Raw genomic sequence first — 24,585 nt, 5'->3', positions numbered from 1 at the left:
AACCAGCATGGCTACCACAGCATCTTGCAGCGGCATGCTATTCCATCCAGTTTGCGTTTAGTTGGACCATCATTTATTTTTCAACAGGACAATGACCCCAAAAACACCTCCAGGCTGTGTAAGGGCTATTTGACCAAGAAGGAGAGTGATGGGGTGCTACGCCAGATGACCTGGCCTCCACAGTCACCAGACCTGAACCCAATCGAGATGGTTTGGGGTGAGCTGGATTGCAGAGTGAAGGCAAAAGGGCCAACAAGTGCTAAGCATCTCTGGGAACTCCTTCAAGATTGTTGGAAGACTATTTCCGGGTGACTACCTCTTGAAGCTCATCAAGAGAATGCCAAGAGTGTGCAAAGCAGTCATCAAAGCAAAAGGTGGCTACTTTGAAGAACCTAGAATATAAGACATATTTTCAGTTGTTTCACACTTTTTTGTTAAGTATATAATTCCACATGTGTTAATTCATAGTTTTGATGCCTTCAGTGTGAATGTACAATTTTCATAGTCATGAAAATACAGAAAAAAATTTAAATGAGAAGGTGTGTCCAAACTTTTGGTCTGTACTGTACATAGAAGTATCACCGGCGATTTGCCTGAAGAACACTGAGGGTTTTTAACTCCCATGCAAGGGTGTGTCAATCAGCAGCAGGAGGGAGGTCTCTGCTGGGTCTTAAAGGAAGAAGGATTAAGAAGGTGTCTGCAATGCTAAGCCCAGACACCTTCTACAGCTAGATCGAGAGTGACTGTCTTTACACCTGACACACCCATGACAACACCCCACAGTATGATGCTGCCACCACCATGTTTCACTATGGGTATGGTATACTTGGGGTGATGAGCTGTGTTGGTTTGGCGCCAGACATAGCATTTACTTTGGTGCCTAAAGTTAAATTTTATCTCATGTGACCACAGTAGCTTCCTCCATACGTTTGGGGAGTCTGCCACATGTCTTTTGGCAAACTCTGAACGAGCCTTACAATTTTTATGTTTAATCAAAGGCTTTTTTCTGCCCACTCTTCCATAAAAGCCACCTCTATGGAGTGTATGGCTTATTGTGGTCATATGGACAGATACTCCATTTTCTGCTTGGGAACTTTGCAGCTCCTCCCGGCTTACTTTTGATCTTTGTGCTGCATTTCTGATTAATGCCCTCTTTGCCCGGGCTGAGGGTTTTGTTGGGCAGCCCTCTCTTGGCAGATTTGTTGTGGTACCATGTTCTTTCGATTTGATGATAATGGATTTGATGGTAGGCTGGGGGTCACCAGAGATTGGGATATTTTTTTATAACCCAACCCTGACTTGTACTTCTCATCAACTTTGTCCCTGACTTGTTTGGAGATCGCCTTGGTCTACATGGTGTTGTTTGGTTAGTGGTGCCTCTTTCTTTATTGTGTTGTAGCCTCTGCAGCCTTTCAGAGAAGATGTGTATATACTGACAGACCATGTGACACTTAGATTGCACACAGGTGGACTTCCCTTCACTAAACATGTGACTTATAAAGGTAATTGCTTGCACCAGAAATTTTTAGGGTCTTCATAGCAAAACGAGTGAATACATATGCACATGCCTGATTTTAGTTGTTTAATCCCATAAATTTCATTCATGCCTATATTTTTCTCACTTCATCAACTTGGACTATTTAGTACTGATACATCACAAACAAATCTGATTACAAAAATATTTAAACTCAGGTTGTAATATACCAGAATAGGTAAAAAAACAAGCTGGGTGAATACTTTCGCAAGCCACTGATGCATTTCTTACTCTATACTGGTTTCTGAAGTGTCAGCTCATCTTAGACAGAGGGTGGGTACAATCCAAATGCTTCATTAAGTAACATGAGCAAGTGTCTTAGGTGTACATAAAACTGTATTGGGGGAAATGGCTGTTGTTCTAAAGTGCATAATGGACGCCTTACATTTCCATGGACCAGCAGCACTAGTGCTTCCAAAAGTAGATGACTTTATAGACATACAAAATGAAACAACATATAAACTCTGTTCTCTAGTTATCTTGATATCTTTTGTGTTCTGATTAGTTTTGCTGCCAGGAGCCTTCAGATCTACACTTATATTTCAATTTGCAAATTACACTTTAGACGTTGTGTGCTGCGTAACTTGTTCTAACCATTAGAAGTCTATGAAACATCAGTCAATTTAGTAACTTTAAGATTATTCTGTTCTTTGTCAAGATAAAAAATACATTTAATGAAGTAATGGATAATTTGGGATATTACCAGGACAAAGCCTACAAGTAATGTAATGTATGGAGTTTCAGAAATCCAGAATTCATACTACCGACCAACCCATAAGCCATGCCAATAATTAAATGGAGAACTTTAGAAGAAGTCAGAACTGTAGAAAAAAAAGACATGGACTCCATATCTAAAAATCATAAGTTAATCTAATGCCTCTCGGCAAAAATGTACAAAACTGAACATATGAGATTCTTAGTTTAAAGGGTTATTCCCATCTCCAAGATCCTATCCCAATATGTAGTAGGTGTGATAATAATAATATTAGCAAATACCTCCAATTAGAAATGTAGTATAGTATTTTTGATTCGTTATCTCTCCATGTGCATGTATTGCAGGACCTTAGGTAACCATGGTTACGACCACTAACAGCTAGCTAACTGTCACTTTATCAGTGGACGTAACCATGGATACCTAAGGTCCTCCGATGCCTGTCCATGAGTAACGAGACATAGCGAATCAAAAATACTATACTACATTTCTAATTGGAGGTATTTGCTAATATTATTATTATTACACCTACTACATATTGGGATGGAAATACCCCTTTAACATTCTGATCAGACTGTTTGAAGCCCACTGCCACGTCACAGCAAATCTCTTAGTGGGTCCCTAGTCTAAAAGGTGCGTCACCGCATGCGCAAACTACCATCACGGCGACATTGCACCAGCATGGTGGGCAAAGGCAGTATTACTGTACTTCGTTTATGGGTATTATTCAGGTGTCGACCATAAAACTCCAATACCAGTTGCAAGTAGCACAAATTAATCTTCGGTTTCCCTGATAGTGCAGCAGATTGTTCTTACTAGTTAGTGTCTACCAGTCTTCAGAATCCAAAAAATTGCAAAACATCATATGCATTCTCCCAAATCAGGCTTTTATATCTAAAATTCCATAAAAAACAGCCATATTGTATGGAACGTTGAATACAGAAGCCTGAATTTGGAGAATTCCAATGCTCTTTTGCAATTTGTTGGTATCAGCCTCAATGATATGTCATAATGTCTACCACAGTTCCTTGTCACATTGCTAACCACAATGATCCATCACAATGCCAGCCCCAGAGACCCGTGAGCGTAGCCATGACCCATAAGCATATGACCATGGTGACACATGACAATGACTCATAACATTAGTGGCCACAGTGACCCATGGCCATGCGGGTGACCAAGAACCATGACAATACCGGTTGCAGTGAACCATGACAATACCAGTGACAGTAACCAATTATCATTGCACTGACCCATGACATTGTTGGCCTCAGTGACCCCTGACAAGACTGGTGACACTGACCCATAGGAATGCCAGACGCAGCTTCTTACAGTCCTTCTGTTGTTATCACTCCTGGAAACGTGTACCTTTTTGTCCAGATACGATATGATACAGGTTTCAGGGCCCCAAACAATGATTAATATACACCAATGGGTAAGTTAGTGACAATCGCCTAAATTATATGTATGCCCATTATGTTCATTTATGTCTCCATGTTTTTATTATTATTTTTTCATTTCTTCTAATCTGTCTGGATAAAACACCTAAAAGACTAATAATATTTTCATTGTAGGTAAAGTTCAAGTGAAAAGTTCAGATATTCAAGTTGGAGACCTAATCATTGTAGAAAAGGTAACACAATTGGCTATTGCTTAAACACATAATTTATTTTATTACCTCCTGTAAACAGTTGTACATAACCCCTGTATGTATATACACATACATACACACAGACTAGCAAATGAGCTAAACTTAACATTTGACTGGAATTAACAGTGAAATTTCTGAGTTATCTTAAAGAATGATCCATATGTTTACAGCGCAAGCAAACAATCTGTGTGAAGTGTCCAATTTTCATGCCACAATGTAAAGCTTCACTTTATAGCACCTGGTTATTTTTCAGAGCAATCCAGCATCCTAATTACTAGTAAGAAGAAAGTTAATAATACATAGCCGACTTATGTAACGTTTCTATTACATGGTATGAGTTTTCAAATTAGTTGAAATCTTTGAAGAATGATGACTTTCTGCTTGTGCACATTATTAGGGCTGCTTTATGTGGCAATGTGCAGGTGCAAAAATAGAATGATATACTGTATCATCTTATAAATGTAGCTAATCCAATACATTTGACCTCAATTGTACACTGTCACCACATCTGAGGTCCCTCTTACTTATTCGGCAGGTAAAGGAATCCAGATTCCTCATGTCTCCATTTATTTATTTAATTTATTGATTGACTGATGTGATGTTTAGTGCCTATGAAAAGCCAATTGAAGACCTGGTGGTCTTATTGGTTTTTACCATTCTATAGTTGTTTGGCCTCTTAAAGCAGTGGCTTAGGCATGGGTGCTGGTTAGAACCGTTCTTTCCTCCGATATGACTTTTATTCCCTTCATACTTCTCTGTAGCACATGCTAGAACGTGCCCCACCTGCTAGATCACTCTGCACGAACATTCTGGGCAAGAGATGGCTTGTGGTATTTTGGTCATCCACTTTCCCATCCTCTAACTTTCTGACATCTCACTATGACCTGCCTAATTCTACCTTTTTTCAATCTCTTCAACCCGGCCACGCCTTTACCACACAGTTTGGCTCCCATCAAACACACTTAGGTTGCACTAAGCTAGAGTTGTTGTTCATGTTTACAGACCTGGATAAGACCTTTGATGTATATATGTAGTTTATTATCTACATCTTCCCTTAAACCCTTTCCAAATGCCCTGGATAAGTGGGGGAAGGGTCATATTGGAGCTTGAGACTGGTGATTGGAGAGAAGTGGAGGACACCTTTTTGTCCTCAGTGGTGAGTTCAAAAAATTATTCACATTTGTTTTTTTTCTACTTTGAAAATGGCGTCAGTACAGCGCCGAAACACGTTGGTGTAATCTAAACCTTCATTTTATACCATCAAGGATTCTTCATTTGCGTATGCGCAGCCCAGGTACCATGATCCCTCCACTAAAGTAAATTGCTATCTGGGAGAATTTTTCCTCCAGCCACAGATCTGAAGCCGTGGATTCGAAGGCGCTTATAGGTGTTGTGTCCATACACAACCGCCCCAGGTGAGCACTACCATCACTCTCACCCTCGCTCATTTCTCTTGCAGTATTCCGCTATTGTGCAATTCTGTCCCAACCCTACCTCAGCAAAAGATATGTTAGGACTTGTTCACACGTTGCGTTTTTGCCACGTTTTTCTTGCACATTTTTGCTTTGAAAAATATGCAGCGTTTTAAAGAACCAGCTAAGTGAATGAGATTTCTGAAATCTGATGCACACGTTGCTTATTTTTCCTTGTAGATTTGAAGCCGTTTCAAATCTGCAGCATGTCAGTTCTTTAAGCTTTTTTGCAACGTTTTTCAGCCATTCAAATGAAAAAGACGCTTCAAAAACTCATCTAAAATGCATGCAAAAATGCAGCAGAAATGTGTGGATTTACACTGCATTTTTCCTGCCAACACTCCAGAATTTGCAGCAAAAATATCTGCTGCAAATTTATATCCAACAGATCTGACTCCTACTGTATAGTAATATTTGACTAATCGTATACTAAGGATACACTGTTATTTTGAGAAAACTTCATAACTGCTTGTGGACTGCTCAGTGTCTCAAAACTTTGAGGTGATCTGCATATTACTCTTCAGTGACATTTTAGACAGCACTTCTCCTGTCCTAGAGATCATGTGATTGATGACTGTCGGGTGGGGGCTGCAGCTGTATGGTCTTCAAAGACTCAAGTCAGCTCAGCTTTGGACAATGGACTGTTCAGTTTGCACAGCAACTGAGCCCCACTTACATGGGTCATCAGCAATAGTAAAAATTTATTAAAATGTTGAAATGCCCTGCAAAGGTCTTCTGTACACGTATGGGGAGCATAATATGTGAAATAAAAAAAAAAAGGTATAAATAAATATTTATGTACCTTAAATACATAAATCAGAAAAAAAATAAAACAAAATGTACTTAAAGGAAAAAGCCAGTCCTAATCGATGTTTCTAACTCCTCTCCGTCAAAACAATAAAAATACTAAGCCGGTTATTTATAACTAATTTTGAGAAATTAATGGAATAACTTATTTAGTGGTTTCTGTGTGTTCTTATAAAATGTGAAAAACAAATGTTTCATTTTTTTTTCTTTGTTTTTCCCTTATGTCTACAAAAAGAAATTGAAAAATACACTTAATATTTGTACAGTGGTGTGAAAAAGTGTTTGCCCCCTTCCTGATTTATTTTTCTTTTGCATGTTTGTCACACTAAAATGTTAGCTGGGACGTACACCCAGATTGAGCGCGCATGCCCGGAAAGCTGATAGTCATTGTGCAAGCGCGGGATCTGCTGGGAGCAGTGAAGGGAAGGAATTATGTTGCGATGGGTATGGGGAATTTGAAAAGGCATTTAACTGACCGTGACTGGAAAGCTAGAGATCCCCACCTTTATGACTGAAACCGAAGATATGTGGGGCAATCAAAGTATAAAAAAGTGGGTTTTTTTTGGGAAAAATATTGGGAATATTTGCTTGAGAAAAACATGTCCATCACTAATAAGACATTGGGGGCAGTTTTAACCCCTTTAAAGCCCAGGACATATGAAAACGTATCTGCGCCCTGGGACTTAAGAGCCAGGTACGTATTAGTACGCCCTGTTGATTTCGCCTGCACACAGGCTGTGCGGGGGCGATCGCCGCCGGGTGTCAGCTGATTGTCACAGCTGTCACCTGGTGCTATGTGCTGGGAGTAGTCCCGCACCGCTCCTGGCACATTAACCCCCGCAATTCTGTGATCGAAGTCAATCGCAGCATTTTGGGGGCAAGGGGAGGTGATCGCAGATACTAACCTCTCCTGCCGGTGTCCAACGCTGTCTGCTTCGGCTTCCCGGATGTTGCCATGACGACCCGTTGTCGTCATGACAACATCCGGGTCACCAGACAGCAGGAAGATACTTTGGTCATGCGCAGTGCATGACCAAAGTATCTTCTGCATCTGCAGCGCTGGCAGCCTGTATAGCTCCATCCCTATGCTATACAGGCGATCAGAGTAAAAAAAGTGAAAGTCCCATAGTGGGACAAAGTGTAAAAAAAAGTGTTAAAAAATGGGGAAAAAAAATTGTAAAATTAGTAAAAAAAAAAAAAAAATGATAATCCACCAAAAATAAAAATATAATATACCCATCAATAAATATTATTATGAAAAAAACAAACAAACAAGAAAAGTACAAATATTTGGTATTGCCGCGAACGACCTGACCTATAAAACTGTCCCACTAGTGAACACGGTAAAAAAAATAAATAAAAAATGAAGCAAAAAAACAATGCTTTATCATCATACTGCCAAACAAAAAATGGAATAACACGCGATCAAAAAGACGAATGTAAATAAAAATGGCACCGCTGAAAACGTCATCTTGTCCCGCAAAAAACAAGCCGCCATACAGCTCCATCAGCCGAAAAAGAAAAAAGTTATTGCTCTCAGAATAAAGCGATGCAAAAAAATATTTTTTTCTATAAAATAGCTTTTATTGTGTAAAAGCGCCAAAACATAGAAAAATTATATAAATGTGGTACCGCTGTAAACGTACTGACCCGAAGAATAAAGCTACCTTACGCGGAACAGCATAAAAAAATAAAACAATTCCTGAATTGTTGTTTTTTGTTTATTCTGCCTCCCAAAAATCAGAATAGAAAGTGATCAAAAAATGTCACGTGCCTGAAAATGGTACCAATAAAAACGTTAACTCATCCCGCAAAAAACACAGCCATCACATGACTCTGTCGGCCAAAATATGGAAACATTATAGCTCTCAAAATATAGCGATGCAAAAACTAGATTTTGCAAAAAAATGCATCTTTTAGTGTGAGACAGCTGTCAATCATAAAAACCCGATATGATTCTGGTATCGCTGTAATCGCACCGACTCAAAGAATAAAGTGGTCTCATCACTTATACCGCACGAGGAACGGCGTAAAAAATAAACTCTAGGGTTAGGGTTGTGCTAGGGTTAGGGTTGGGCTAGGGTTAGGGTTGGGCTAGGGTTAGGGTTGGGCTAGGGTTAGGGTTGGGCTAGGGTTAGGGTTGGGCTAGGGTTAGGGTTGGGCTAGGGTTAGGGTTGGGCTAGGGTTAGGGTTGACGTAGGGTTAGGGTTGACGTAGGGTTAGGGTTGACGTAGGGTTAGGGTTGGGTTAGGGTTGGGATAAGGGTTTGGGTTAGGGTTTGGGTTAGGGTTGGGATTGTATTAGGGTTGGGATTTTTTTCAAAAGTAAAAAAAAAAAAAAAGATATGGCTTACTAGTGTTGAGTGCAAGTGCTCGCTACTTGAGTTTGCATCGGGTGCTCGGGTATGCACGGAGTATCGCGGGTGCTCGAGTGACATGCTCGAGTCTCCTCCCCATATGCTTCGCGGCCAAAAAAGCATCGTGAGGATTGCCTGCCATGCACGAGCGATCCCCGCATGTGTTTTTTTGGGTATCTAATAACCGTGAAACATGCGGGCGGGGACTCGAGCATGTCTCTCGAGTATGCGCGATACATGGTGTATACCTGAGTACCCGATGCAAACTCAAGTAGTGAGCACTCAAGACTAATGACAACTTATTCAATATGATGACCCAATGTTATTAAATTCTGTGTCATACCTCTGGGTTCAAAATGTTCACTATACCCCTTGATAAAATCCTTGAAGGGTGTAGTTTCCAAAATGGGGTCACTTGTGGGGGGTTTCCACTATTTAGGCACATCAGGGGCTCTCCAAACGCAACATGGCGACCGCTCTCGATTCCAGCCAATTTTGCGTTCAAAAAGTCACACAGTGCTCCTTCCCTTCTGAACTCTGCCGTGCGCCCAAACACTGTATTTTCCCCACATATGGGGTATTGGCGTACAGGAGAAATTGCACAAAAGTTTTTGGGGTCCATTTTTTCCTCTTACTCTTGTGAAAATAAAAAAAATTGGGGCTAAAATGTTAGATTTTTTATTTTCACGGCTCCATGTTATAAACTTCTGTGAAGCACCTGGGGGGGGTGTCAAGGTGCTCACCGCACATCTACATAAGTTCCCAGAGGGGTCTAGTTTCCAAAATGGTGTCACTTGTGGGGTTTTTTCACTGTTTAGGCACATCAGGGGCACATCCGCTAATTATTCAAGCAAATCTTACATTCAAAAAGTCAAATGGTGCTCCTTCCCTTCCAAACCGTGCCGTATGCCCAAGCAGTGGTTTTCCCCCACATATGGGGTATCAGCGTGCTCAGGAGAGATTGCACAACAAGTTGCGTGGTGCAATTTCTCCTGTTACCCTTATGAAAATGCAAAATTGGGGGCTGAAAAACATTTTTGTGGGAAAAATGTGAAAATTTTATTTTTACGGCTCCATGCTATAAACTTCTGTGAAGCACCTTGGGGGTTGAAGGTGCTCACCACAAATCTAGATAAGTTCCCTGAGGGGTCTGGTTTCCAAAATGATGTCACTTGTGGGGGGTTTCCACTGCTTAAGCACATCAGGGGCTTCCCAAACGCAACATGGCGTCCGCTAATTAGTCAAACAAATTTTACATTCAAAAAGTCAAATGGGGCTCCTTCCCTTCCTAACCCTGCCATTCGCCCAAACAGTGTTTTTTCCCCACATATGGGGTATCTGGGTGCTCAGGGGAAATTGCACAAATTTTGGGGTCCATTTTTTCCCGTTACCCCTGCGAAAATAAAAAAAATTGGGTCTAAAGTCACACTTTTGTGAAAAAAGTTAAATGTTAATTTTTTTCTTCCACATTCCAAAAATTCCTGTGAAGCACCTGAAGGGTTAATAAAGTTCTTGAATGTGGTTTTGAGCACCTTGAGGGGTGCAGTTTTTAGAATGGTGTCACTTTTGGGTATTTTCTGTCATAAAGACCCCTCAAAGTGACTTCAAATGTGATGTGGTCCCTAAAAAAATGGTTTTGTAAATTTTGTTGGAAAAATGAGAAATTGCTGGTCAACTTTTAACCCTTATAGCTCCCTAATAAAAAAAAAAAAAAAAAAAAAAAAAAAAATTGGTTCAAAAATTGTGCTGCTGTAAAGTAGACATGTGGGAAATGTTATTTATTAACTATTTTGTTTGACATCTCTCTCTGATTTAAGGGCATAAAAATTCAAATTTTTAAAATTTTCAAATTTTCACCAAATTTCAGTTTTTTTCACAAATAAACGCAAGTGATATCAAAGAAATTTTACCACAATCATGAAGTACAATATGTCACAAAAAAACACTCTCAGAATCAGGGGGATCCATTGAAGCGTTCCAGAGTAATTACCTCATAAAGTGACTGGTCAGAATTGTAAAAATTGGCCTGGTCATTAACGTGCAAGCCACCTTGGGGGGGGGGGGGTAAAGGGGTTAATGTCCAAAATGGAAGTGACAGGTTCCCTTTAAGGCCAGCAACGGCAGCATCGGCTGCAGCAGTACTACAGTGTAGAAGACATGATGGACAAAGGAGTAGATGCCCAGTAGAGTGTGATCAATGTTTTGACAAATACAACCCCTGGCAAAAATTATGGAATCACCTGGCTCGGAGGATGTTCATTCAGTTGTTTAATGTTGTTGAAAAAAAGCAGATCACAGACATGGCACAAAGCTAAAGTCATTTCATATGGCAGCTTTAGGGCTTTAAGAAACACTAAAAGAAATCAAGATTAAAAATGTGGTGCTCAGTAAGGGTAATTTTTTTTCAGACCAAGCAGAAGGAAAAAAATATGGAATCACCCTGTAAACTTTCATTTCCAAAACTAACACCTGCATCAAATTAGATCTGCTCGTTAGTCTGCATCTAAAAAGGAGTGATCACACCTTGGAGAGCTGTTGCACCAAGTGGACTAACATGAATCATGGCTCCAACACGAGAGATGTCAATTGAAACAAAGAAGAGGATTATCAAACTCTTAAAAGAAGGTAAATCATCACGCAATGTTGCAAAAGATGTTGGTTGTTCACAGTCAGCTGTGTCTCAAATCTGGACCAAATACAAACAACATGGGAAGGTTGTTAAAGGCAAACATACTGGTAGACCAAGGAAGACATCAAAGTGTCAAGATCGGAAACTTAAAGCAATATGTCTCCAAAACAGGAAATGCACAACAAAACAAATGAGAAACGAATGGGAGGAAACTGGAGTCAGTCTGTGACCGAACTGTGAGAAATTGCCTAAAGGAAATGGGATTTACATACAGAAAAGCTAAACAAAAGTCATCATTAACACCTAAACAGAAAAAAACAAGGTTACAATGGGCTAAGGAAAAGAAATCGTGGACTGTGGATGACTGGATGAAAGTCATATTCAGTGATGAATCGCGAATCTGCATTGGGTAAGGTGATGATGCTGGATCTTTTGTTTGGTGCCATTCCAATGGGATTTATAAAGATGACTGCATGAAGAGAACATGCAAATTTCCACTGTCATTGATGATATTAGGCTGCATGTCAGGTAGGCACTGGGGTGATGGCTGTCATTAAATCTTCAATAAATGCCCAAGTTTACAATGATATTTAGGACAGTTTTCTTATCCCATCAATTGAAAGGATGTTTGGGGATGATGACATCATTTTTCAAGATGATAATGCATCCTGCCATAGATCAAAAACTGTGAAAACATTCCTTGAAAGAAGACACATAAGGTCAATGTCATGGCCTGCAAATAGTCCAGATCTCAATCCAATTGAAAATCTTTGGTGAAAGTTAAAGAAAATGGTCCATGACAAGGCTCCAACCTGCAAAGCTGATCTGGCAACAACAATCAGAGAAAGTTGGAGCCCGATTGATGAAGAGTACTGTTTGTCACTCATTAAGTCCATGCCTCAGAGACTGCAAGCTGTTATTAAAGCCAGAGGTGGTGCAATAAAATACTAGTGATGTATTGAAGTGTTCTTTTGTGTGTTTGTTTTTCATGATTCCATAATTTTTTCCTCAGAATTTGAGTGAGTCCATAATTTTTTCCCTCTGCTTGATCTGAAAAAATTACCCTTACGGAGTATCACATTTTTTATCTTGATTTCTTTTAGTGTTTCTTAAAGCCCTAAAGTTGCCATTTGAAATGACTTTAGTTTTGTGCCATGTTTGTGATCCGCTTTTTTTCAACAACATTAAACAACTGAATGAACATCCTCCAAGCCCGGTGATTCCATAATTTTTGCCAGGGGTTGTATTAAGGTATTCACGCTTGTAGCAGGCAACCTGGTCCACTTTGCTGTGACCAGTCTACATGCCATTCTGAACACCCTCTCTGACAATACACTGGAGACTGTACACAATAGTACGCCCATAGCAAGCTGGGCCAGTTCTTGCCATTGGCCTAATTTGTTGACCCAGAAATCCATGGAATTGAGGCTCTGGGTATCTGCTTGACAAATGACACAATGTAGGTGGGACTGAACATAGCTGTTCAGGTGGTGCAGCTCTTTTTGCTGATGTGCATTAGTGTTTCCATCAGCAGATAAACCATCTGGTCCATCATGTCACATATATTATGATTGCTGCTGCCTCATTTATCTGTAAAATTTGTTAATTTTGTGGAAGAAAATTTTGTTTTGAACAGGTTAACCAATTTGGCCTTTTCTGATAATTTTGCCTTTCTGACCTGTCTTGGACTGAACACTTGGGACAGTGTTGATTTTGCTTAACCTTAAATAAAGAGGTCACTAAGTAGGTAAAAGAAAACAAGGTTTGATACCGTGTTAGCCAGTTGAAAAAAGATTGCTCTCAGTGGGAAAAACAAAATAATAATCTTGTCGTTATGATACCTTTTAATGACTAACAAAAATAAAATAAATGATAATTTGTTATACCATGCCTGATGAAGAGACCTAAGCGGTCTCGACAACTTGCTTTGTAACATAATTTATTTTATTTTTGTTAGCCCTTAAAAGGTATCATAACAAGATTATTATTATTTTGTTTTTCCCTTTGAGAGCAACTATGAAGGTAAATGCACAGAAAGTAAATTATGGCAACAGCCAGCAGTATTTTTCTGGCATCTTGACTGTTAAATGCAACTAGTTAAACAGTTGCAAAACCTTAACCTCTTTTTGTTCAATCAAAATGAAACGTAATTTTAATGAAATCTAATATGCTAGGGTGCGAAGTTGCTTTACATAGGTTAACGACTGGTAACAAACATGCGGAAACATCAGCAAGGCTGTGGATTGTATGGTATCTAGAGTAGACAATTAGAACCTGTTTTCCAAAATTAAAGAGACATTTGATATTAAAGGTGAAATGAAAAAAGGCTATGTGCCTTTTCAAAATAGGATGGGTCCAGAAATTCTTGATATAATTCATTCCCAGAAGCAAGCATGTGCAACTGGCCGCTGTACCCTGGTGGCATGTGTGCACGTCTAATATTAGAGTAAGAGAAATGCAGAGGGTTCAAACAACTATGTAAAACAATGCGCACAGTTTAGTAGGTGAACATTTGTGTTTAAGTATTATGTAGTTTTCTCTTAAAATAAAATTAAAAAAGGCCATTGTTACGCTCGCGCCCGGACTTACTGGCGTGAGCGTGGGTAGTGGTCCCACTGGGCCACGAACTGAGGAGTGCCTGGAGGAGCATGACTAGGGGCCTCGCCAGATCCGACCACGAACACACGGCGGCTTAATCGATTTCGTGGTCCGAGGAGGGACGTGTGAGGTGGTCCAGGTGTTACTCCAGGTCAGACCCCGGTCACAGCTGTTGACCCACACCGGGAAATGCAGGAACGGGCAGGTTTGGCTGGTATGCAGACAGGTGGGTACTGGCAGGCACGACTGGTATGCAGACAGGTGGGTACTGGCAGGTAGGAAAACAGGCTGGATAGGGACTGGGATACAGGAACAGAGCCGCAGGTGCGGAGGACAAGCGAAGCAGAGCAGAACCCCAGGTGCGGAGGACAAGCAGAGCAGAACCGCAGATGCGGAGGACAAACGGAGCAGAGCAGAACCGCAGGTGCGGTGGACTATTGGAGCAGAGCAGAGCAGAACTGCAGGTGCGGAGGACAAGCGGAGCTGAGCAGAACTGCAGGTGTGGAGGACAAGCGGAGCAGAGCAGAACCACAGGTGCGGAGGACAAGCGGAGCAGAGCAGAACCACAGGTGCGGAGGACAAGCGGAGCAGAGCTGAACCGCAGGTGCGGAGGACAAGCGAAGCAGAGCAGAACCGCAGGTGCGGAGGACGAGCAGAGCAGAACCGCAGGTGCGGAGGACGAGCAGAGCAGAACCGCAGGTGCGGAGGACGAGCAGAGCAGAACCGCAGGTGCGGAGGACAAGCAGAGCAGAGCAGAACCGCAGGTGCGGAGGACAAGCAGAGCAGGGCAGAGCAAAGCTGCAGGTGCGGAGGGCAAGCGGAGCAGAGCCGCAGATGCAGGCAGACAGGACAGGGCTCTGTTCACATGGAACAGACTGGGAAACACAGGAAGATAGCGAGAACACAGGAGATAGATACGGAGACAGGGAAATGGGACAAGCAGAACCAGATACACACAAGGTACTTGCAATGAAGTAGCGAGTGGACACAAAACTCACAAGCAGAAATACAGAGACAACGAGTTGGAGTTAGGTACTGGTCCAGACACTGCAGGAAAAGGGAAGGATCGGACATAGAGACAAACAGATAACGGGCTAGGACACAGTTCAGACAGGAACTGACACCGGAATGAGATACAGGAACGAATCTGGGCATTCAGCCCCCAGGGTGGCAGGAATAGACTAGAAGTCACAGATACAGGTACCAGGCCTGGGAGCTCAGCCCCCAGGGTGGCGGAAACAGACAAGATACAGGACAGGACCTGGCAACTCAGTTGCACACAACACACTGAAAGAAAGTGTTGCTCAGGCACCTCCCACTGGGTGGGGGAGGTTTAAGTATCCAGTGATTCACAGCAATAGGCTGGGGACGCATTAGGACTATGCACACTGTAACTTTAAGAATCAGGAAGTACCAGCGCCGCCGCCCTAAGCCAGCAGACAAGAGACATGCACACAGCAAGTAAAGGAGTATAGTGCACAGCCTGTACTGATAGGTAAGTTGGCGGTATTGCATGGTGGGAGATGGTAAGCCATGCCAGCACGCCGCCAGGGATGTTACAGCCATGCTCCTTTACCAAATAGGATGTTACGCACGCAGGTGGTGCCCATGGTTCGTGGATCCACTGTGCCACTGGGTCAGGCTTACCTAGGAGGGGTGTAGCTAAGTGGCTACCTGGTTTTCACTGGAGCTCCTGATGCTGGAGTCAGGCTTGAGCTGCAGGTCGCCGCCAGGTACCACTCCTAGGCAGTTCCCGGTACTGCAGTACTGGGGACTGCCTAGGAGTGGTACCTGGCGGCTACCTGCAGCGCAAGCCTGACTCCATCACCAGGAGCGCCAGTGAACGCTTAGCTTAACTGCGCCCCTCCTAGGTAAGCCCGGCCCTGTGGCACAGTGAGTCCACAAACCACGTGCGCCACTTGTGTGCTTAACTTAGGATGAGACATGAAAGTCTAGGTAGATTCACGTCCCAATAGTATGCACTTATTATATATTTAATAGTCTAATATTATACTATTGGAACAATGAAACAAACTCAAAACTTATTTTTAAACAAAGACCACACTTTGGTATGTTAACATTTGTGTTTAAGTTTCAGGAATAGGGAGCTTTCTCTTTAAAAAAAATGAGACAGTCTCAAAACACTGGGATCACACTTTAATTTACAAACAGAAACAAGCCTTGATTTCAGAATTTGGATTTAGTTGCAAAATACGCAATGAGCGGTTTAATACTGCCCTAGATTTGTCACTGTGAAAACAAAAAATAAAATCAGCTAATAAGGTACTCTTGCTGCTGTATGTCACAAATGCATTAATTCATTTACACAATGAGTGGTGGTGATGAGACTCCTATAAGTGTCCACTGTATATCACTTGAATCTTGGATTTCTATTCACAGACGGAAACTATCGCTCCCATTTTTCATCAGTACTGAATTAGTCCACCACGATCACATTAGGCCTTTCTCAATCCCTGTCCTGTGTGATCTGAGCTCCTATCCCTACACAATAAAGGCAGAAAATGGTGTTCCTTGTCCAGCCCTTATGTTATTAGCTGTGCTACACCATGTGAACGGATTGATGCAGAGCATTATAGGAATTCCCACGCTGCCACGTCTGACACTATTAGCCCGCTCACTGAGTATGCAGCATGTGTGAAATGGTGCTAGGCATATTTTTTTGCCGATCCCTGCAAATTGCAGATTGTTTAAATTCGTGTGCTACTGACAATTTCAGGAAATTCATCTCTAATTCGATCCCCTGCGGATCTATCCGCTCATCTCTACTGTTATATATTTCTTGATGTCAGGTGACCCCTTTGGAGCATCTAAAAACGTAATCCCAGGTCATTAATTATCAAATTGATGAACATGCAAAATAATATTAAATACTTAATGTATAGGGGCTTTTATGCTATGTATGCATTGCCCATATTTCCACTGTTTTACCATGCTCTGATTCATGAACGGACCCCCAAAATATGTAGAAAAGTATTTTTTTTTCCTTTTTTGCCAAGTGATGAAGGTATAATAATCATGTCTGCCACTGTATTCTCACATATGGGACTCGATTGTCTTTGAAAGCAATCTTTTTATGTCACAGCTAGTTTTACAATCAAAAATGCTTTAGCAAAATGAGCAGATGTATAAAACATCTGTAAATAGCTGAATGCACAGTGTGCTTTTGCAGCCTTAGGTCAGCCTTTTGCACTCTCTATGAATCGGCTCTGCTAAATAAAAATACACAGCGAGAACATCTGTTCCACTTCTGCGATCTAGCAGAGTTTTATGGTACTTTTCTTATGATGTCATCATGTTGCTTACCAGCAGATTGCATTGTCTGGTAGCCCGTGGCTCTTTACTTCAATTATCTACGTATGACATGCTATATCAAGTGTTCTATTTCCTCTTACTTTGCCACCTTTTAATTTTGAATTGAGGATGTAAATTACGATTGACTGTGTGAAGATCAGCATTTGAAAACTGACGGATGGTAGCATTTGCTTATATTCCTATGGATTGAAATGCCAGACTGCTCTTCTTGTTTTTTTAATAATCTAAAACTGGTTTCTAGGTACTTGAAAGAGTCATCTATTTCAATGACATGTCTAGCATGTGTATGGAATTAAAAAAAAATAAAAATCCAAAAAAACCTCCAAAATGGATTATAACAGATTACATACCTGTATGACTGACATGATACTGTAGCAGGATTTCCAGTGGAAATGGGCTCCTTCCCTATCCCTCAAGCTAGGAGGACCCTAGGCTATCCCTGTACCCCAGATTACCCCTGAAGGTGGAGATGCTGGGGTCTCGTACCTTGGTATGCTTATGTATACACGCTGATCTGTTTCCTCCCCCACGCAGGAAGGTATGGAAGTGTATAGGATAGCACTAACCTGACAGAGCAGGGAAACAGACAGGGATAAAAGAAAACTACAATCATACAAATACATTCACCAAACAACCGAGTGGAAATCAAGGGAACAGTAGGAGAGAATTAGGGTAAACACACAATACCAAATCCACGCAGATATCTCCTGCAAACTACATCAAGCAACTGCTACTAATTCAGAACGCTGCTTCACCACCAAACCAGGAAGTTGTAACTATTACTGACAACTCCCAAGTGCCAGTGGCGAGCATATACAGTGAGAGAAATAAGTATTTGATCCCTTGCTGTTTTTGTAAGTTTGCCCACTGACAAAGACAGTTAGGGTAGGTTAATTTTAACATTGAGAGATAGAATATCCCCCCAAAAATCAAGAAAATCACATTGTATAAATTAGATACATTTTTTTTGCATTTTGCAGTGAGAAATAAGTATTTAATCCCCTACAAACCATCATGAGTTCTGGCTCCTACATATCAGTTACACGCTCCTAATCAACTCGTTACCTGCATTAAAGACAGCTGTCTTACATAGTCACCTGTATAAAAACCTCCTGTCCACAGACTCAATTAATCAGTCACACTGTAACCTCTACAACATGGGCAAGACCAAAGAGCTTTCTAAGGATGTCAGGGACAAGATCATAGACCTGCACAAAGCTGGAATGGGCTACAAAACCATAAGTAAGACACTGGGTGAGACGGAGACAACTGTTGGTGCAATAGTAAGAAAATGGAAGAAATACAAAATGACTGTCAATCCACATCGATCTTGAGCACCATGCAAAATCTCACCTCGTGGGGTATCCTTGATTATAAGGAAGGTGAGAGATCAGCCTAAAACTACATGGGGGGAACTTGTTAATGATCTCCAGGCACCTGGGACCACAGTCACCAAGAATTGGTAACACATTACGCCTTAAAGGTTTAAAATCCTGCCGTGCCCGCAAGGTCCCCCTGTTCAAGAAGGCACATGTGCAGGCCTGTCTTAAGTTTGCCAATGAACACCTGGATGATTCTGTGAGTTATTGGGAGAAGGTGCTGTGGTCAGATGAGACAAAAATTTAGCTCTTTGGCATTAACTCAACTCGCCGTGTTTAGAGGAAGAAGGATGAGTACAACCCTAAGAACATCGTCCCAACCGTGAAGCATGGTGGGGGAAACATTATACTTTTGAGGTGCTTGTTTGCAAAGGGGACATGATGATTGCACCGTACTGAAGGTAAGATGAATGGGGTCATGTATTGCGAGATTTTGGCCAACAACCTCTTTCCCTCAGTAAGATCATTGAAGATGGGTCGTGGCTGGGTCTTCCAGCAAGACAATGACCCAAAACATAGAGCCCAGTCTACAAAGGAGTGGCTCAAAAAGAAGCACAGTAAGGTCATGGAGTGGCCTAGCCAGTCTCCAGACCTTAATCCCATAGAAAACTTATGGAGGGAATTGAATCTCCGAGTTGCCAAGCGACAGCCTCAAAATCTGAATAATTTAGAGATGATCTGAAAAGAGGAGTGGACCAAAATTCCTCCCGACATGTGCGCAACCCTCATCTTCAACTACAAAAAATGTCTGACTGCTGTGCTTGCCTACAAGGGTTTTTCCACCAAGTATTAAAGGGGTTGTCCAGTACTTTTAAAAATATGCCAATGTGTTTTAATGATAAATAGAAGCTTCTTTCTAATTACCTCCTGGTGCTGTTTCTGCCTGTGAGCGGCGCTATCGGCGGCCGCTCACATGCAGCACATGGCCCCGGCTGCAGCCGGCAGCCGAGGGTCCCTCTTCCGCGTTCCACCGGTGGCTGCTGGGTTGTGGGTTGGGTTACCCCACGCGTCACACCCGGCATCCGCATTGCGCTCTCCCTGTCCCCATTCATTGGGAAAGCGTGTAGTGGATGCTGGGTGTGATGCAGGGAATAGCCCCGCCCACATCCCAGCTGCCACCGCCGGGACCCCAGCACTGAGTCACGCCTCACTTGACGTGACGTCAGCGGGGGGTCACACGCTGCCTGTGAGCGGCCACCGATAGCGCCGCTCACAGGCAGAAACAGCACCAGGAGGTAATTAGAAAGAAGCTTCTATTTATCATTAAAACACATTGGCATATTTTTAAAAGTACTGAACAACCCCTTTAAGTGTTGGTTGCCAGAGGGATCAAATACTTATTTCTCACTGCAAAATGCAAAAAATAAATATCTAATTTATGCAATGTAATTTTCTTATTTTTTTTATTTTTTTTTTGGATATTCTATCTCTCAATGTTAAAATTAACCTACCCTTAAAATTATAGACTGGTCATGTCTTTGTCAGTGGGCAAACTTACAAAAACAGCAAGGGATCAAATACTTATTTCCTTCACTGTATGTCAGAGGAGAGTGGCCTTCACCGAACAGCTGAGATAATCCAGGATTAGTGTTGAGCATTCCGATACTGAAATATCGGGTATCGGCCGATATTCGCGGTATCGGAATTCCGATACTTTTACAATATCGAATACCGGAATCGGAAGTTCCCATAATGCCTGCGCTCTGCAGTGTCTCTGAAGGATGACAAGCTGGATGGCAGCACTCAGCTGCGATCCAGCCTGTCATCAGAATGCCATCCCAGCGTGAGAGAATTCTCCTGATTGTTTAAAAGCCGGCGGGCGGTAAAAAGCAGCCGGCTTTTAAACAATCACACAGCCCCATACTGCTTCCCCGCAGCCTCCCACCCCGATCCTCCGCTCCCCTCGCCACCTCCCATCCCGATCGTAAGTTAGGACCGAGCGGGGAGCGAAGGACCCGGGCGGGGAAGCCGGCAGTGAAAAGACTTCACCGCCGGCTTTCCCGTTCTGTGCTGAGCTTTCCCTCCGGTTATTTCAAATGAACAGCTGAGGTATCAGGTGATGCTGATCAGCTGTTCATTTGAAGTCGCCGCGGTGCCCTCAGAGGGTTCATGTGAGTTCATGCTTGACTGCATTGCATGAACTCACATGAACTTTCCCACGGCCGCACAGGTCAGCCTCACCTCCCAGACCATCAGCCCGTCATGATTAGTGTGTGCGCGGTGTCTGTGCGATGTCTGCGAGTGTGTGCGGTGTCTGTGCAATGTCTGCGAGTGTGTGCGGTGTCTGTGCGATGTCTGCGAGTGTTTGCGGTGTCTGTGCGGTGTCTGTGCGATGTCTGCGAGTGTGTGCGGTGTCTGCGATGTCTGCGGGTGTGTGCGCGGTGTCTGTGCGATGTCTGCGAGTGTGTGCGGGTGTGCGCGGTGTCTGGGGGGTGTGTGCGTGCAGGCAGACATAGGCCGATGTGACACTACTACTCCCATCGGCCTATGTCTGTCCCCCGTCCACTCGTGCCAGCAGAATCAGCTCGATGGGAGCAGTAGTTCCCATCAGCCTGATCCTGCTATTTAAATTGCCCTACTGTGTCCCCAATAAATTTTAAATACATGTCATTGGTGGCCAGTGGTTACCTACAATAAATTAGTTCATACATTACCTGTCCCCACCGATCGCCACCTAAAATAAAGTAAAAAATAAAAAAATACACCTATACTCACCTAGACACCTAATTCCCCGAAGCCATCGATCTCCTGTAATAAAATGTAAAATAATAAACCACAACCTTATCCTTACCCCTCCGTAGTAGTCCACGAGTGTCCCACGATGATCTCCAGTTTAGAGCAGCCACATAGAATGTGACCGCTCTGAAGCGCTGCCGCCGCTAGAATGACGGGGCCGTAAAGCAGCCCCGTCACTGCATAAGCGGGTTCGCCGGAGTTCAGGCAGCGCTGCTCCGGTTAGCTCCTTTGCTGCCGGGAGCGGACGTGTTCCTGGCAGCGTGAGCTTACAGCAGCCATGCACAGCTGTCACCATCTCCAGATGTGACAGCTGTGCATGGGAGATCAGCGCAGGAACGTGGACAGGTATCTATTTTTTTTTTAGTAAACTAAGAATTAAATAAAATGGTGTGTTTTATTTCAAATAATTTTTTTTTTTCTGGGTGTAGTGTGTGTTTTTTTCTTTTTAACACTTTGTAGATTAGTAATGGGGGTGTCTTATAGACGCCCATCATTACTAACCTGGGCTTCATGGCAGCTGGCGCTGACATGAACCCCACCACTATTAACCCCTGCCACCGCACCAGGGCAGCGTGGAAGAGCGAGGCTAAGTGCCAGAATTGGCGCATCCTATGGATGCGCCATTTCTGGGGCGGCTGACGGCTGGTGTTTCTAGCCTGGGAGGGGGCCAATATTCATGGCACCCTTCCTGGGCTATTAATATCAGCCCCCAGCTGTCTGCCTAGCCTTTGCTAGCTATTAAAATAGGGGGGACCCCACGTCATTTTTTTGGGGGGGTCCCCCATTTTAATAGGTAGTAAAGGCTAGGTATTCAGCTGGGGGCTGATATTAATAGTCTGGGAAGCTCCGTGGGTATTACCCCCTTCCCAGGCTTCAAACATCTGCCCCAGCCGTCGGCTTAACCTCCGCTAGAGACTAAAATTATGGGGGATACCACGCCAATTTTTTTTTTAAATAAATCCTTTATTTTAACACTAAATGACATTTGAGGAGTTAATAAAGATGCAGTCCTTATATTATTATTTATTTTTTAATTAATTTTTCCCAAAAATTTTAACGTGGGCTTTGCCATATTTTTGTATGCCAGCCAGGTACAGCATCCAGCTTCTATGAACGCGCCATTTTCCGGGGTGGCTGCGGACTGCAATTTGCAGCGGGGGGGGGGTGAAAGCTTGGGCCTCCCTGCGCTGCAGATTCCATCCCCCAGCTGCCTAGTTGTACCTGGCTGGACACAAAAAGAGGGAGAAGCCCCACGTCAATTTTTTTTAAATTATTTCAGGAAATTCATGAAATAATTAAAAAAAAATTGATGTGGGGCTTCGCCCTATATTTGTGTCCAGCCAGGTACAGCAGGCAGGAACGGGCTGCCCCCAACCACCAGCTGCCTATTTGTACCTGGCCGGACACAACAATATAGGGAAGCCCTTTTTTTTTTTTTTTTAATTATTTCATGAAATAATTTTAAAAAAATTGACGTGGGGCTTCGCACTATATTTGTGTCCTGCCAGGTACAGCAGGCAGGAACGGGCTGCCCCCAACCACCAGCTGCCTATTTGTACCTGGCTGGACACAACTATATAGGGAAGCCCTTTTTTTCTTAATTATTTCATGAATCTCATGAAATAATTAAAAAAAATATAATACGTGGGGCTTCGCCCTATTTTTGTGTCCAGCCAGGTACAACTAGGCAGCTGGGGGCTGAAATCTGCAGCGCAGGGAGGCCCAAGCTTTCTGGGCCCCCCCCCCGCTGCAAATTGCAGTCCGCAGCCACCCCGGAAAATGTCGCGTTCATAGAAGCGCCATCTTCTGGCTCTGTACCCAACTCATCCAGGGCCCTGGTGCGGTGGCTCACTGGGTAATAAAGGGGTTAGGGCCAGCTTGGCATTATCAGCCCGAAATTCATGGGGTCACGCCAATATTAGACATGACCGCCATGAATTTCTAGTAAAGTATTTTAAAAAAAAACACCCAGAATAAAGTCCTTTAATTGAAATAAACACACAATTCTTTATTGTTCTAAATTAAACCATACTTACCATCACGTCCATTCCAGCTGAAGCCAACGATCTCCTGCAATAAAAGAAAAATAATAAAGCAACATCACCCTTACCTTTCCATGGTTCCCAGGACAGCTTCAGCTCTGCTACATCGAGATGACAGGCTGGACCTGCAGAACGCTGCCATCCAGCCTGTCATCCCGCGGTTACTGAGAAGCGCAGGCATGCTTGCGCTCCTCAGTGTCATTCTGTGACGGCATCCTGATGAGCCGAGTCTCTTACGGTCACCGCATGTGCAGGAGAATTCTCCCACGCTGTCAGTGACGTGCATGAGGTGAGCGGAGTTCATTGTCGGCTCATCTGGATGCCGTCACAGCCAGACACTGAGGAGCGCAAGCATGCCTGCGCTTCTCAGTGTCTGCGGGTTGACAGGCTGGATGGCAGCGTTCTGCTGCGGTCCAGCCTGTCATCTCGATGTAGCAGAGCTGAAGCTGTCCTGGGAACCATGGGAAGGTAAGGATGATGTTGCTTTATTATTTTATTTTTATTGCAGGAGATCGTTGGCTTCAGCTGGAATGGGTGTGACGGTAAGTATGGTTTAATTTAGAACAATAAAGAATTGTGTGTTTATTTCAATTAAAGGATTTTATTCTGGGTGTTTGTGTTTTTTTTAACTTTGACTATGGGGTTAGTAATGGGGGTGTCTTATAGACGCCTCTCCATTACTAACCTGGGCTTGATGTCAGCTGGCATGATAAGCTGACATCAACCCCAGCCCTATTACCCCACTGCCACTGCTACAGGGCAGTGGGAAGAGCGAGGCTAAGTGCCAGAATTGGCGCATCCTATGGATGCGCCATTTCTGGGGCGGCTGACGGCTGGTGTTTCTAGCCTGGGAGGGGGCCAATGTTCATGGCACCCTTCCTGGGCTATTAATATCAGCCCCCAGCTGTCTGCCTAGCCTTTGCTAGCTATTAAAATAGGAGGGACCCCACGTCATTTTTTTGGGGGGGGGTCCCCCATTTTAATAGCTAGTAAAGGCTAGGTATTCAGCTGGGGGCTGATATTAGTAGCCTGGGAAGCTCCGTGGGTATTACCCCCTTCCCAGGCTTCAAACATCTGCCCCAGCCGTCTGCTTAACCTCCGCTAGAGACTAAAATTAGGGGGAACCCCACGCCAATTTTTTTTTTATTAAATCCTTTATTTTAACACTAAATGACAAGTACAGTAATCCACACTATCACTGTACTTCTTATATATGTGACTGACATGTTTCCATCTATCTAATCTATGTGTGATTCTCTATTCTTTCTATTCTAAATTGTCGGGTACAGATGCTGAATTGCCGGCCGGCTTTTTTAACCCCTTAAGCCCCGAGGGT

At 43.1% G+C, this 24,585-nt stretch overlaps 1 protein-coding gene across 3 annotated transcripts in view; it reads left to right on the top strand.

Moving 5' to 3' along the window:
* Nucleotides 1-24,585, top strand: part of ATP9B (ATPase phospholipid transporting 9B (putative)) — a 383,456-nt gene that overhangs the window by 57,083 nt on the left and 301,788 nt on the right. For all 3 annotated transcript variants that reach the window (XM_073678911.1, XM_073678910.1, XM_073678909.1), the window contains exon 6: nucleotides 3,821-3,879. In XM_073678911.1, the coding sequence (XP_073535012.1) occupies nucleotides 3,821-3,879 (59 nt within the window). The remainder of the gene's footprint in view (nucleotides 1-3,820; nucleotides 3,880-24,585) is intronic.

This window comes from Phyllobates terribilis, unplaced genomic scaffold (genome assembly GCF_046119375.1).
Source record: "Phyllobates terribilis strain yellow unplaced genomic scaffold, ASM4611937v1 Scaffold_4__5_contigs__length_816908805, whole genome shotgun sequence".
NCBI classification, from domain to species: Eukaryota; Metazoa; Chordata; class Amphibia; order Anura; family Dendrobatidae; genus Phyllobates; species Phyllobates terribilis.
The sequence above is the reverse complement of the archived record's forward strand: the minus strand, read 5'-3'. Positions and strand labels throughout refer to the sequence as shown.